Source organism: Symphodus melops, assembly GCF_947650265.1.
Source record: "Symphodus melops genome assembly, chromosome: 14".
Lineage (NCBI taxonomy): Eukaryota > Metazoa > Chordata > Actinopteri > Labriformes > Labridae > Symphodus > Symphodus melops.
Genome location: NC_136704.1, coordinates 9,431,115 through 9,447,594, shown reverse-complemented (window position 1 = coordinate 9,447,594; position 16,480 = coordinate 9,431,115). Strand labels below are relative to the sequence as shown.

The 16,480-nt window shown below is 44.1% G+C and overlaps 1 protein-coding gene across 3 annotated transcripts; it reads right to left on the bottom strand.

Moving 5' to 3' along the window:
- Positions 1-14,670: 14,670 nt before the first annotated feature.
- LOC306835315 (uncharacterized protein) lies at positions 14,671-15,856 on the bottom strand. Of its 3 annotated transcripts, XM_079361784.1 has the most exons (3): positions 15,615-15,856; positions 15,366-15,452; positions 14,671-15,044 (listed from the first exon to the last, which is right to left on the bottom strand). In XM_079361784.1, exons 1-3 carry the CDS (start codon positions 15,825-15,827, stop codon positions 14,946-14,948), a joined length of 399 nt encoding a protein of 132 aa, XP_079217910.1. In that variant the 5' UTR covers positions 15,828-15,856; the 3' UTR covers positions 14,671-14,945. The 3 variants fall into 3 exon arrangements, 2 of the variants coding, with proteins under 2 accessions (XP_079217910.1, XP_079217909.1); XR_013780625.1 differs by having other exon boundaries at positions 14,671-15,498; XM_079361783.1 differs by having other exon boundaries at positions 14,671-15,452.
- Between the last annotated feature and the right edge of the window lie 624 nt (positions 15,857-16,480).

Below are 16,480 nucleotides of genomic sequence, written 5' to 3'. Positions count from 1 at the left end.
CCCTTGTAGCGCCCTGTGGGGGGGTGTTCTGAGAGAATGGGGTTCGGGGCCCTTTGCTATGGGCGGTCCGGTCCTTGTACGACCTGAGCAGGAATCTGGTTTGCATTAAGCAGTATGTCGGACCTGTTCCCGGTGCGCATTGGCCTCCGGCAGGGCTGCCCTTTGTCACCGGTTCTGTCCATTACTTTTATGGACAGAATTTCTAGGTGCAGCCAGGGGCCGGAGTGGGTCTGGTTCAGGGACCACAGGATCTTGTCTCTGCTTTTTGCAGATGATGTGGTCTTGTTGGCTCCATTGAAGATGGACCTTCAGCGTCCACTGGGGCGGTTCGCTACCGAGTGTGAGGCGGTTGGGATGAGGATCAGCACCTCTAAAACTGAGGCCATGGTTCTCGACCGGAAAAAGGTGGCTTGCCCTCTTCGGGTCGGTGGGGAGTCCTTGCTTCAGGTGGAGGAGTTCAAATATCTCGGGGTCTTGTTCACGAGTGGGGGGAAGATGGAGCGTGAGATCGACAGACGGATCGCTCCGTTGTGGTGAAGAAGGAGCTAAGCCGAAAGGCGAAGCTCTTGATTTACCAGTCGATCTTCATTCCTACCCTCACCTATGGTCATGAGCTTTGGGACCGAAAGAACGAGACCGCAGATACAAATGGCCGAAATGGGCTTCTTCCGTAGGGTGGGAACGCATCGGGGTCCCACCGGAAGAGCTGGAGGTGTCTGGGGTGAGGTAAGTCTGGGCGTCTCTGCTTAGACTGCTGCCCCAGATAAGCGGCCATGGATGGATGGATGGATGGTTGGCCCTGGGTTCCTCCGAATGCAAGACAATACTAGACCTCATGTGGCTGGAGTGTGTCAGCAGTTCCTGCAAGATGAAGGCATTGACGCTATGGACTAACCCGCCCGTTCCCCATATCTGAAGAGCATATCTGGGACATCATGTCTCGCTCCATCCACCAACGCCACAATGCGTCACAGACTGTCAAGGAGTTGGCCGGATGCTTTAGTTCAGGTCTGGGAGGAGATCCCTCAGGAGACCATCCCCCACCTCAGGAGCATGCCCAGGCGTTGTTGGGAGGTCATACAGGCACGTGAAGGCCACACACACTACTGAGCCTCATTATTACTTGTTTTAAGGTCATTACATCAAAGTTCGATCTGCCTGTAGTGTGTTTCTCCACTTTTATTTTGCGTGTTACTCCAAATCTAGACCTATTGGTTAATAAATTTGGTCATTTTTGATTTTGTTGTCAGCACATTCAACTATGAAAAGAACAAAGTATTTAATAAAAATACTTCACTCGTTGCGTTATTTTAGTGTTCCCTTTATTTTTTTCAGCAGTGTATATCCTGAGATTCATTGTTTCAACAAAATGACAGATTTTCAAGAAGCAAAGTTATAGACAAATGTAAGTAATTAGTTTCAACTCAATTTAATAACAAATTTGCATTCATGCTGATGTAAAAAAACAGACTGGGTCTTGAAAGTTATAAATTATATGACATTATAATGATAGCCAGTTTTGATGCATTTGTTACTTGGCAACAGAAGGGGCAGTTAGCAACAAGAAAGATAAGGGCAAGAACAGCTGGAAATCCAAAAAGAAAATCCTCCAATGACCAGACATCATTTCAGATTTTCATGATGGTTCTTTGAAGGCTAAGGAAGGATGGGCCTTCATAGGATACTTTCCATGATTGCGAAACAGCTACTAACCTACAGCTTGGGAGACAAATGACTTATGTGGACATTGTCATGGGCTATTTTTTTTATAAATCATGTATGGATTATTGTACAGGCTTACATGAAGCACGCTGAGAGCCACTGAGACAAAAACAAACTACAATTAGAACATACAACCCCTCATAGTTGCTTAACACATCCTGAATGATGTGTACATTCCCCCATCTAATTGAATTGGATATTAGTTATTTCCTATTTATGTATTTCAGTTTGCAAACAAACCCTATCACACAGTCTGCCATTCACTCTTAAGGTATCCAAAACTCTGAAGGGGAGAATTCTTTGGATGAACTCCAGGAGACCACTCAAGCAGTGTCGGCCCAAGGGGTGTTATGTGGACCACAAAAATAGAACACTCTGGGATGGGGGGGATGTCTGGGGTGAGGTAAGTCTGGTCTGGTAACATTGGATGTTGCACACTAAATTACAGCACTGACAAAATAAGATGTAATCCTTGAGGGGGTCACGTGACGATGGCTGGCTGAAGGCTGTGTCTGCGCTGGGCTCCCGCCCCTGTTCTATATTTTTACATCACAGAGAGCTTTTTTTTGCCTGAAATTATACTGACTTGTTTTTAACATGGCGACAAAACCTGGCGGCCAGTCTCAGAGAGAAAGACCTGCTATGTTGAGGCAAACAACCCAGTCTAAACTCACAGACCGCACGCCGCTAGCTACAACGGCGCCCTCACCTGCCCCATCTAAGCTAAATGTTATGGAAGCTAGCGCTATGGACTTTTCTGAGCTCGTGCGGGAAGTTACCCGTAATATAAGTGAGGTCGTGGAGCAGAAACTGTCCAAGCTTACCGATGCCTTGGAAAAAATTGCCAGCAACCTGGATGGCCAGTCGAAACGGATTACTGAAGCAGAACAGCGGGTCTCGGACGTGGAGGATCGGGTCACCTCTTTTGAACTCCGCCTTGCTCAAGTGGAGAACAAGCAGGCGGCATTTTCCGAGCAGATGGATGACGCGGAGAACCGAAGCAGACGTGACAACATAAGAATCCTTAATCTTAAGGAAGGTACAGAAGGTGAACATCCCCTCCAGTTCTTTGAATCCTGGCTGCCGAAGCTGCTTGGTTTACCTGCGGCCAAAGGTCGTATCAAGTTGGATCGAGCTCACCGAACCGCCGGGCCGAGGAGTAACCGCCCTCGTCCGGTGATCATAAAGCTTCACAACTCCCGGGACAAGCCGCGAATCCTATCAGCTGCGAGACGGATGGATAACCTGGAACACGGGGGGTCCCGCATTTTCATCCTTCAGGATCTGTCAAATGCAGTTCGTCTGAAACGCCGTTCTTTCAACGAGGTTGTTCAAAAACTTATTGACAAGGGAGTCAGGTTCGCGATGTGGTTTCCGGCGAGGCTTGTTGTGCATCACAGTGGAGGAGAGCGCAGCTTTGACAGCGCGGAGGATGCTCGGCACTTTGTGGACACGTTAGACTGACCATATTGGTGAGCCCTGTAACAAACCCCATAAAAATATCCAGCTCTTTCTACAGACTTCTTAATACAAACACTTAATTTTATACGCTGGTAAACCTAATTTTATTTTGAGTGTTAAAGGGTCTTTCTGGTTAAACTACTCTAAGTGTTTTGTAAGGCTTAGCCTTTTCATTGCCTTTTTCATTTTATAGCTCTTCTTAGTTGGGCGCCAGTTCTTATTTTTGCTCTGTAGATTATAAGAGTTAAAGGTGCCATGTATGATGATAATATCAAAGTTGATTCAGGTACACCTACATATTTGGGACAAGGGCGGGGGCCCTGGAGAGAATTTTTCTGTTCCTGTTTTTCTTACTCTCTCGATAGTGTTGGCCTCCTTTGGTGTCACGTCCTGTCGAAATACCCATCGGGTGTTCTTGTATTGTTTTATGCCTTTAATGTCATATATGTTCTTTAGGTTGTCGTTTTCCTTTCTTGGTTGTGTTCATGTAGTGTTTGGGGACGTTTCTTTCTTACATGACAGCATCACTTATCTCTGTTTTCTTTTCTTGTTAATGGGCGACCGATCCCTGTGGACATCTATGTTTAAATATTTGACATATAATCACAGCTTGAATGAGTGTTACTAATATTGTGACTTGGAATATTAAGGGAATTAATAATGTAGTTAAGCGGCGTAAAGTTCTTTCATCACTCAAAAAAGAGGGGGCCCACATAGCCTTTTTAGAGGAGACTCACCTGAGTGACCTTGAGCACCTCAAACTCAGGAGAGATTGGGTGGGCCAAGTTTACCACTCTTCCTTTAACTCGAAAAGCAGGGGGGTAGCAATTCTTCTACATAAGAAACTGCCTTTTAGATTAGAAAAATGCATTAAGGATACTGAAGGTAGATATGTCATCATCTCTGGCTTCTTATATGGGGAAAAGCTTACTTTGGGATGTATATATTCCCCCAATACATTTGTAGCCTCTTTCTACTCCAAACTGCTAGCTGACTTATCTTCTGTCACTTCTGCCCTTATGATTCTTGGCGGGGACCTGAATTCCTGTTTGGAACCGGAGCTGGACCAGAGCCCCTCCAAAACATTGCGCCCATCCAAAATGGCTCTGGCCACAAGGGAGCTTTGTAGTGACCTTCATTTATTTGATACCTGGAGGATTTTGAATCCGAAGGCTAGGGACTTTACCTTCTTCTCCCGTCCACATAACTCCCTTTCTAGAATTGACTACTTGTTCACTTCTAGGCAGGCGTTAGACAGGGTTACGAATTGTAATATTAAAGCAATGGCTCTCTCTGATCACTCTCTTGTTAGGCTGGAATTCATACCCCCTTATTTTGACCCCTCTGTACGACACTGGCGGCTCAACCCCTCCCTGCTTAATAATCCCACCTTTCTTAATCTTTTAGAGGAACAATTAGCATTCTTTTTCTCTACTAATGATACCCATGATGTCTCGGCTGCTACACTTTGGGAGGCTGCTAAGGCTTATATTAGGGGAGTAGCTATATCTTTCACCTCGGCGAAAAGAAAGGAAGCGCTTAGACAGCAGCTGGAACTTGAATCCCAGATCGCTGATCTGGAGAGGGAATTTAAACACTCGCTCTCTAGATCAGTATTACTAAAACTTGATGCAGCGCGTTCTGCCCTTGATAATATTCTTACAAGCAGAGCAGAAACTGCTATTTTTTACGCTAGGCATCGCCTATTTGAATCCGCCAACAAGCCAGGGAGACTTTTGGCTCGTCTTGCAAAGGGCAGGGCTGAATCTAATGTGATTCCCTCATTGAAAGATAACCAGGGAGCAAACCACTTTGAAACTAAGCGCATGGTTGACATTATGAAGTGTTTTTACCGAAATCTGTATTCATCAGAATGTCGTGATAGTGTCAGTGACCGCTCCAGATTTTTGGACCGTATAAATTTGCCAACCCTGACGTCTGAGAGCAGAGATGCACTTTGTCGTCCAATCACTAAAGAAGAGGTCTCAGATACAATAAAATTCCTCCCAGGTGGCAAGGCACCAGGCCCGGATGGGTTTTGCGCTGAATTCTACAAGAAAATGGTTAATTTAGTGGCGGAGCCACTCACCCGGATGTACAGTGAGTTTCTTGGGCGGGGCACCTTACCCGAGACACTTAACATAGCCAATATCTCACTTATTCTAAAGAAAAATAAGCCCTCAGATTGCTGTTCTTCTTATAGGCCAATCAGTCTAATCGGAGTGGATTGTAAATTGCTTTCAAAGCTTCTGGCCAGAAGATTGGAGGTCTTTCTTCCAGCCCTGATTAAACCTGATCAAACAGGATTTATAAAGAACAGGTTCTCACACTCCAATGTTCGGCGCCTTCTTAATGTGATTCAGTATGCACACTCCAGTCGAGAGAGAATCGTATGTGTAGCTTTGGATGCGGCTAAAGCATTTGACAGGGTGGAATTCGAATATCTCTTTGATGTTCTTCAGAGGTTTGGACTTGGTTCCGGTTTCATTAAATGGGTGAGACTGCTTTACAGCGCCCCAATGGCTAGAGTGTTGGTAAACGGTTGTGCCTCTGAGGCCTTTCACTTGGAGCGAGGCACAAGACAGGGCTGCCCGCTGTCCCCTCTGTTATTCTCATTGGCTATTGAGCCTCTGGCAGAGGCAATCAGGTGTGCGGACAATGTTTCAGGTGTGACTCTTGGCTGTACTGTACATAAATTGGCCCTCTACGCTGATGATGTTATTCTCTTCCTGACTCGGCCGGAGACATCTATCCCTGCCCTTGTTTCGATTATTGATGCCTTTGGCAGTTTCTCTGGTTACAGGATAAATTATGACAAGTCAGAAGCCTTGCCGCTTGGGGACTTTGGCGATAAAAGTGCCCTGGTTGACTTCCCCTTTAAATGGTCTGACACTGGTTTTGTTTACTTAGGCGTTAAAATCTCTGCCAATCTGAACGATTTATATAAACTTAATTTTGAACCCATTTTATCTGTTATAAAGAGTGACTTACTCAGGTGGTTTGACCTCCCTCTCTCTTTGTTGGGCAGAGTCAATTTAATTAAAATGAACGTCCTTCCAAGGATCCTATACCCAATGCAGATGCTCCCGCTGAGGATTAATAAATCTGTGTTCTCCGATATTGATAAATCTATCTCAAAATTTATTTGGCATGGGAAAAAGCCGCGTCTTAATCTCAAAACATTGCAGTTGCCAAAGGAAAGTGGTGGTGTGTCGATGCCAAATTTTATGTTTTACAACTGGGCATGTCACATGCGCATAGTGTCGGAGTGGCTGAGTCATTTTCTCGTCTCGCGACAGGAGACTCATATTGATTCCTGGCAGTGCCCCTCTCTGTCTCTACTCAGCCTCGTGACGTGCGAATCCTCCTTGCTTCCCCTTGAGGTCCAAAGTAGCCCTATTTTAATGAACACAATTAGAACTTGGGAAAGGATTATGAAGCTCACCCAGAGGAGGGTCCCCTCTTCGGTTCTGCACCCTATTATTCAAAACAAAGCCTTTCTTCCTGGACTAGGTGCTAACATATTCCTTCACTGGTATGACCTCGGTATCAGAGTTGTTGCTGATATGTTTGAGGCTGGAAATCTTTTATCATTTGAACAACTTAAAGACAAATATGGTATTCCTTCTAAACATTTATATGGTTATTTACAGGTCAGACACTTTATTACCAGTCTTGACTTTCCTGAAGCTGAGCCAGTAGCCTCTGCCTTGGACTCACTATTGTTACAGTCCCGCCAAAATAAAAAACATATATCCCACTTTTACGGGAAATTGCAGTCCCTCAATACATTTAACATTAATAAAATTAAAAGAACATGGGAGAGGGACCTTGGAACTGAATTTGGTGAGGAGGCATGGTCCAATGCTGTGGAGTCAATAGGGAAAACCTTTTTGTGTAACAGACTAACAGAGAGCCAGTTCAGGATCCTTCATCGGCTGCAACGTACGCCCCAGTCCCTCAACATTTTTTATCCTAATATTTCTCCAATTTGCATCAAATGCAGGAAGGATGTTTGGTCATATTTTCACTGCCTTTGGAGTTGTCCTCTGATATCAACATTCTGGGGAAAGGTTTCACAGGAAATCAACTTAATTCTCGATAAGAATATACCAATAAATCCTGGTTTATTTGTCTTAGATCTTTCAGAAGAGAGGCCCCCTCTAACGAGTGCCCAGCAAAAACTTCTAAACAAGCTTCTTCTTTTAGCTCGAAGATGCATTTTATTTCAGTGGATCAAGCCCAGACCTCCAACTATCAATCAGTGGTATGGGGAAATTTTTAAAGTCCTGCCTATGGAACGCTTAAGTTTGATACTGAAGGGGAACGAGAGGTTTTTCGGTAGGTTATGGGAACCATTCTTGAATCATCTCCCTCAAGGCACAGCAGACCTGTTACGCAGGGGATGCTGTGGAGTTGACTGGCGCCCTTCCTATACCTCTGCAGATACTTAATGCTCTATGGATGTTGCTTTCCACAAGCCTGTCTATGTTTTATATTCCCTGTATTCCTTGTTCCATGCTGAATGTCCGATAACTGTGATATGGATCTGTTCATGTATGGTACTGCTTCGGATGCATTTTGTTTTGTGTCAATTGTCTTATCCCAGGTGATCTGTAACTTGCTCATACGAGTCCTTGCTGTCATGTGTGTGTGTATTTGTTCTGTTTGTTCAAAAATTTAATAAAATTAAAAAAAAAAAAAAAAAAGATGTAATCCTTAAAGTCGCTTTTGTTTTACTCATCGCTCAACTCATCACCTCTGCTCAGAATGACTCATGCTGGACAAAATGAAATACAGATTACTTTTTGTAAGCTGGGTATAACATATGTGGCCTTTACAGAATGACCACAGCTGTGTTCTGATGTCTATTGTGAGACTGATCATTTTAGGCTGGCTAAACTAGACAATTTTTGCATTTTAAAATTATGGGAGACCACAGATATAAGGACAGTTTCAATTCAGTCAGACCTTGAGACCACACACTTGCTCACAAAAACTTGTATAATCCAACTGCGAAAAAAAAGAATGAGAAGACTGTATAGGGGCTTTTTGCTCACTGCAATGTTTGTGAGCTATAAAAGTATGCACCATCTGGTTGTGTCGTACTCCCAGGTTACATTTTATTCTGTTTTTCCTTATGTTCTGTGTTTGTATTTTACTTTGGTTACTTAAGCCTCGTTTCCACACAGCAGTCCGGTACGGATCGGTACAGTCTGATCCCGTTTGCATTTCCACAGCCAACCGTGCCCTATTTGGTAGGCTGCGTGTAAGCCAGATGACGATAGCCGCTATGTAAATAGCGTCATATGATAGCAGCTAACCGCTAACCGCTAACTGATAAATTCAACAAAGTAGAAAAACGCTACACAAACAAAACCAACACTGGAGGACATCCAGCAGTTCATCTACTCAGTCACTGGCATGTGACTCTTTATTACAAAAACTCAATCAAGCTTTGTTTCAGAGAAGGCTGTGTATTGCGAGGAGAAATTCAGACGAAAACAATCATTTGTGTATCACAGTCAATGGTTTAAACACGGAAGAGTCAACGGACTGCAGTGTTTAGCTCCACCTTTTCGGGTCGGCTCCACATTCTTGGCATCCCAAAGGGTCACAAAAAGTGGGACGTTACGGATCGGTTATTTGGGAATGTTTCCTGGGATTAGTCTATGGAAACGCCGCAAAATGTGTGCCGTACCGAGATGAACCGAGCCGGACTGCTCGGTGGAAACGGGGCTTTACTCCGTGTCTTGTTTCAGGACTGATCCTTCCTGCCCCTCCCCCCAGTGTCTCCTGCACAGTTGATTAACTGATGTGTCTCACCTGTGTCCTGTTGTCTCCACCTCCCTTCAGTATTTAGTCTCTGTGTTCCCCTCCTTCTGTGCCAGTTTGTATTGTAACTTTCGTACCAGTTTTAAATTTAGCGTTTGTATATTTTTTGACCATTTTCTGTATTTTGACCTGCCTTTAGCCTGCTGTTTATTGGATACCTTAGTCTGTTTCTGATTAAACATTCAAAGTACCACACACACAGTCAACAAATATTGCACATATTTACTGAGTATATACTGTCAGGAAATGCACCTACTGGTCGCATTAGAGGGCAGGAAGACATCCAGATTTAAGGACATCGAACTTTGACTAATGTTTTTTTTAATTTTATAAAGCTGCATCTAATTTGTGTCTGTCTTTAAAAAAAAATATCATCTATACGTGCTGGAAAACTAGAGAGTCTGCTAAAATTCTTTGCTCAAATTGATTTTTCTCTATCTCCTTGTTTATTATTCAAACAATATTTGTGTATCTCTGCTCAACTAAATCACTTATCTTAAAAGAATCATTTGAATTTTCCTTTATTGTTTTTTGGTTTGCTCAATTGCACTCATTCAGCAAAATATTGCTTCAGACAATAGCATGTTTGGTGCAGTTGATACGCATGATTAGACTCAACTCATTTGAAACATGGATCTGCAGTGTACCAACAGTCACTTCTCTTTCTGCTCTGTTGTCATAGAGGTTGTCCTCTGGGTGCAAGCTAAACAAACACGCTGCTGTGAGGTGGAGTTGTTGTTGTCATGGTGCTTGACTAAGACTAATATAGCCCTATTGACCTGGCTTTTTTCTTTCTGTGACAAGAGAGGTAAATAAAGATTGGTACATGGCTGAATGTGCAGACCTCTGTTTTTATTGGCCTGTAATCCTGAGTAACATCTGACTTTTATTAAATATCATAATTATCTTTGCAAGTTCACAAAGTTTTTAGTCATTCAAGTTCAAGTGTTATAACGGATACTTTTAGGCAGTTTGGGGTGCTGCTCATAGCTTCTTTATATTAAGATTATAACGGTTCAGTAAAAAGAATTACATCCAATTTTAATTCAGAAATTATAGAACCATTGATGAATTTTTCTCTCCAGTCATTTGGGATAAGAAAGCCGCTAACTGGCCCCCTAAAGACTGCTCCTGCTGCATTGATGGTGAAATGATTGGATCCAGCGATGCATAAAGAAGCTTGTATTGTTGAACAGGTTCCCCACTGCTGTATCATTATGCTACCCTTGTCATGATAGACAGTGTTGTGTCATCAGCAACACTTGCTCGGCTCTGTAGTCTGAACTAATCCCAGAAGGAAACATGATGTAAGAATGCACAGAAATGTTGTGAGGAGCAGAGGCCCAGTGACACATGAACCTCTGCTCTCTGGTTCACACGGCAGGATTTTAACATTTTTGGCCGATTTCCCAAAATTTATATCAGCATCATAAATTATAGCGCCTTTTCTGGGTTTGTGAAGAATTTACTCTCGGCTTGTGTCTATAGATTATAAAACCAGTGGTCATATGGATAATTAATAGAAGCTGTGCTTTTTTCACTGCAGGTCTCATGATTCAATTACTATTGTTCTGTCAACAATTCAAATTGATATCACAATGCACCAAGATGCATTGGTTAATCAGTCGTCTGTATATTACTTCACATGGCAATACAAGCAGTCAGATAAATATGAACTAAATTCTCTGTTTGTGCTAAAGAAATTATTGTCAGGATACATAAAATTTCCTTACAATATCAACTGAAATCAATAAAATATATACAATAATTGTTTAAGATCTTTCACTGCATCAATGCAGTCATGTCCACATCATAGTAAAAATTCATTTTTCAGCACCTTTAGAGGTAGTATTACTAATTCTAAATTGAAAATGTTGTTTTATTAACACATGTATGTTTATTTGTCTATAATTGCTCCTGCCTTACTTCTCATGACAAGTAGTCAAACTCCATTCCTGTGTATTTTATTTGTTAAGGAATTCAAGTATTTATTTTTGGATGAACTTTTATTTATACATTCCTTTAACTTTAACAGTGGATCATTTGTTTCTGTTTAACTAAAAACTCTGGCATAACATAGCATATGTTTATCACATGAGCAGCTCATATTGTGAGGTGGTTTGCTAGGAGGCTTTTCCCAGCAGGGATGTCAGAGTGGGGTTCAGAGATAGTGATTATGGGGAGGCAATAGACGCTTCACTTGTTTGTCTTTGCGTGCAGATGGCACACTGTTTGTAACAAGATCCGAGAGGATGCACTATTCATGAGGGACAGATGTGAGTGTGTGATCAGAGAGCCATGGAGAAAATGAATACACCTTACATCTGGACTTGTGTCAGAAAGCCACAGTCACCATCTGTAAACAGTATGAGACTCTGCAGTCAAATAAAAATATAAAAGATGACAGAATCACCACGACACTGCAAACTAAATCGCCAAATAGATGAAAATGTCATTCATGTTATTTTAAAGATGTTTGGATAGAAATCCTGCTCTGTTTCAAGACAGATTAATCCCTTGAAAAACTGTAAGGTTTTTTTTAACAGCTTTCATACACTAGATTTACAAAATCATCATGGATCAATCATAATCCTCTTCTTGCAAAACATTCTCATTCATACTTTGTCTAGCACGAACCCTGATATAACCCTATTGTTTAGGGAGAGACTTATTGTTTTTTTTTATTTCTTATTTCTGCAAGTCAAAATAAATTGTGCTGTTAGTTAGTTTAAGTTAGACTCTTCTCCTGGGGTAGTTTTAGGGGGAGGAGCCAAGAGCAACCTATTACATGGTTGGCCCAGAACATCATCAAGAAAGGCTTGTTTTTCTAATTAAGGCTGGTTCCCACAGCAGGATTTTAAAATTGTCGGCCAATTTCCCAAACTTTAGACACTGCGATAAATAATCTGAGGTTTTAGAGTTTTGGTCGTACAGTGTGTGGTGTGTGGCCACACGGCAACATCAACACACCATACACAAACTGATTTCACTCGCGAACATCCCCCAATCAGACAGGAAATCTCGCAAAACCTCGAAGAGGATGCAATTGGGATCGTTTGTGCTGTTTTTATCTGAAAAAAACATTTTTTAAAAAGAGGCGTTGGTCAAAGGAGTGGAGACTACGGGAGCATGAACTGTACTTGCTACATGATGATATGGAGGTGAGTTGTTGTTGTTTTGCAACCGGTGTTTTCTCGCCACTACGTCTCCTCGCTTTCTGATTGGCTACGCATCACAGTCAACAGGCTTGTGCTCGTTTCACCCCGGGGGACACCACATATGAGAAATCAGGCCAAAACAATTCAACGATATTCAATGTTGAATATCCCCGATTTGAGATTGCAGCGGTCCCGACATTCTTCGGACCAGACGAGAGCAGTCTAAACACACCACACACGGCAGGATGATTTTATAAGATTATTTTATGATAATCGGGGTGTCCTTAAGATTATCGGAAGGGGAGAATCGGGGCCAAAATTGGCGTAATCATCCTGCCACGTGAACCAGGCTTTAGTTATTTGACTTTCAAATACTTGTACTGTTGTTTATATCCCGCTCCATCTTCCAGTCTAAGTTGGTGCTGCACCCATTGTCTCCTAAAATGGTTTCCCCTTGCAAACACTGAAAATATAGAAGATTTTTTTGTTTGACTTAGTGAGCCATATCCTTGACCTGTTTCTTAGGTGTTGTTAGAGCCATTTTTGTGTTCAGTATGTATGCAATGTTGGATTCTGGACATGTGTGCTGACAAAGGACCCAGAGGGACCCAAAGGGGCCAGAATTCAACATCACATGTAGGTGATAAAAAGGAGGGGGGGGTTGAATTTTCTATCTTTATTGGAGGAGGCTCAAAGTAAACCCACAAGCAGACCCCAGTATTTAAAAGCCATCACTAAGTCCAGGCTCATTCTTTTTCATATGCTGGACCCCAGCATTCTCTCTCCTTTGCAGGTACTTTGGATCTTTCACATGTAGATCCACAGCATCAAAGCACACAAAATCAACTCCTTCTAGGTTGCTCTATTGGTTCTGTAGCTCTTCACATGCTAAGTTCAAGCATCAGAGCATTCAGCAGGATACTTCTAAGGCATATTTATCTTTAGCACAAAGACTTTCTTTGCTTTGACTAAGAAAGTCATCTCAGCAGTGAGATGACTGACGGCTGTGGTGTCCTCCGTCGAGCGAGGTGATCTCCGTGGATGTCCTTTTCTTTACGGGACGGAACGAGACGTAATCTTTACGATCTCTCTCAATACCATTTTAATACGGGAGAAATAAGACGCTTTTCTTGGAGATGCATTCAAATGGATGATCTGAGCTCGGAATTCAGGATGTCGTATGCTTCAAGGCCTTGGGTTAGCTGAGTGCCAAAACTTTTGAACAAAGAAAAGCGTGCTGTGAAACAGGATGCAGAGGGGTATCCCTGGACGTCTCCAGACGACGTGTGGAAGAGAAAGAACAAGGGGAGACATCCAGTTTTATCCCTCCCAATGTGTTAGGTGTGGCAAAGCATTCTGGGAGTACCTGCAAGGCCTGTTGGGATAAAGAGTCTTTTGTCATGGTTCTCCAAAGGGACACAGCCTGAACTTTGTCATCCTGGCTGGACCAAACATCCCCCCTGGCCTGAAGAGCAGGATGCAGGTCATGGTCTTCAGGGCACTACGGGCCACCAGTCCACGTGCTTTGGAGACACTTGTACAAAAGATTTGGCAAACAGTCCATAAATTCAAGAGGCATTTGCTCTGGGCAGGCATTGAGGCAAAGTCTGGGCAGACTGTCTAACTATGTCTAACGCTAAACATTAAAACATAATCAGGCATTAGCGAAGCTTTGCTGCTCAAGGTGCATTCTTTGACAAAACACATAAAACAAATAAACAAGAGGAAGAGAGAAAGAGAAGAGTTTCATGTGTAGATTTGTGGGCCAACTCCTGGACTGGGCAGGAGAAAGTCTGTGTGTGTTTGTGGCATGTGAGTGTGTAATGTACCTTTAGTGTCTCACTATGTGTGTAAGGCCACAAAACTAAAAACAAAAACAGCGAAAGCGTGGGTAGAGTGACTGGGTTTTGAAGTGGAGGCTACTCCCCCCTCCCCGGTGTGGAGTCAGGACCTGGTGCTTTGTAAGGGCTGGAGGCCTGCCACTGTCACCCCCCTCGGAATTGTGTCAGTCATCTCACTGCTGAGACCTGCTTCCTGAGGAAGCTCTTGGGAACTCTGGTTATACCTACCCTTCTGTCTTAGGCTTCGACCAACCCTGTGACTGGCCCTTCACCCCCCTGGCTCTATCGTCTTCTCTGCCTGCGACGTGGTCTTTTGGACTTCTTCATAGCACGAGGCAATTCGTTGCCTTCAAGTGCTACGTCACCTGTGTCTTTCAGTCTCAGGGCCTATGTGTGTCTGCCACACTGCCTGTGCTATAACTCCTTGACCTCTTGCATACTCAGCTGATGAGTTCGGTAGTGCAGCTCAACAGTTGGCTGCACACTGCTATGCAGATTGTACACGAAGATGGACTTGAGAGTTCCGTCCTGTGTCCCTGATAGTATGCTGACCTTAGGCGCTGGTAATACTTTTTGGTCCTGGTTCTCTGCAGGGTAAAAGAAGGTGGAGTATTCCTCGCACAAAACATTGCAGAATGCAGAGTACTTGTTACGAATTGTCTTGATTTGGACCCAAGAGCACGACAGAGACTGAGGGAATAAGTGAGCAAGATTTAATTACAAAGTGATCAAACAATGGTGCCAAAGGGGAGGGGTGGTGAGAAGTCCCAGGATCCGGTGGGTAGCAGTTGTGAGGGGTACAATCGACGAGGTGCTCCAGTGGAAGATCAGCAAATAATCTGAGAGGCAGAGCAAAGACAAAAAGTTAGCTCCACACGCTAACTCAAAAAAGACAACTCAAGGTTAAATCATGGCCGAAGTTGAATTCCTACACGTGGTAGACGGAACGATCTGGCACTGAGTGAGAGACAGTCTGGGGGTTTTGTACAGCCCAGGTTGATTGTAGATGTGGCACACCTGGTGCCTCCTGGGGAAAGAAACCACACCCACCACACTCAATCAGGGAGAGAAACATGAGGATTATACAGACCGGGAAAGACAGACAACCCACAATTGGAGAAGGAGGGGCTGCCCTGAAGAGAGACATGACAGTACCCCCCCCTCAATGACCGCCTCCAGGCGGTCTCCCTGGCTTGTCAGGATGGCTTAAATAAAACTCTCTAAGAAGTGAGTGGTCCAAGATGAGCCCCCTGGCGATCAAGCTCCTCTCCTCAGGGCCATAACCCTCCCAGTCGACGAGATACTGGAAACCACGCCCCCTGCGACGAACATCCAGAATCCGCCTTACTGTATAGGCAGGGTATCCATCAATGAGCCGGGGGGGTGGTGGGGCGATGGACGGAGGGCATAGGGTGCTGGTAGAGACTGGTTTCAACTGGGAGACATGGAAGGTTGGGTGAATCTTGAGAGATTGAGGAAGTCTGAGGCGAATAGCAGATGGATTAATAACCTTCTCCACTTCAAAAGGACCAATAAAGCGAGATGTAAGTTTTTTGGAGGTCACACTGAGGGGAATGTCTCTAGAGCTCAACCAAACCTTTTGGCCGGGTCTATACACAGGAGCAGGAGTTCTCCGCCGGTCAGCCAACCTCTGATTCTGGGCCCGGGTGCGCAGGAGTGCAGCTCTGGCCTCTCTCAAGACTCTGCGGATCCTGCGCAGGTTATGCTGAACCGACGGTGCGGCAATATCGACCTCCTGGACAGGGAAGAGCGGTGGTAAGTAACCCAAGGATGCTTCGAATGGTGTCATACCTGTTGCTGCTGAAGTCAGTGAGTTGTGGGAATATTCAACCCAGGTGAGGTGTGTACTCCAAGCAGCTGGGTTACGGGGTTGAACTGGAGTGGTCACTGTTACTGCTGGAGGAGGGTTATGAGTGGGCACAAGCTGCGGGTCGCTCTGCAGCTGCTTCTCTACACGGGACAAGGCTGAGGCCATTCCAGACGAGGTGTCCATTATCCCTCGCAGAGACTGGTCATGTTGGCCAAGCATTATGCCTTGGGCCGACATAGCTTGGCGGAGGTGATAAACTTGGGAGTCAGGGTCTATGTCGGCTGGGTCCATGCTCTGGCCAGATCGTTCTGTTACGAATTGTCTTGATTTGGACCCAAGAGCACGACAGAGACTGAGGGAATAAGTGAGCAAGATTTAATTACAAAGTGATCAAACAATGGTGCCAAAGGGGAGGGGTGGTGAGAAGTCCCAGGATCCGGTGGGTAGCAGTTGTGAGGGGTACAATCGACGAGGTGCTCCAGTGGAGGATCAGCAAATAATCTGAGAGGCAGAGCAAAGACAAAAAGTTAGCTCCACACGCTAACTCAAAAAAGACAACTCAAGGTTATATCATGGCCGAAGTTGAATTCCTACACGTGGTAGACAGAACATTCTGGCACTGAATGAGAGAC

Excerpts from the sequence above, each read along its gene's own strand:
- LOC306835315 (XM_079361783.1), bottom strand. The coding sequence starts at position 15,827 with ATGACACCATTCGAAGCATCCTTGGGTTACTTACCACCGCTCTTCCCT. Across the intron at positions 15,453-15,614 it reads TGTATAGACCCGGCCAAAAG|TTGAAACCAGTCTCTACCAG; the intron begins GTTTGGTTGAGC and ends CATGTCTCCCAG.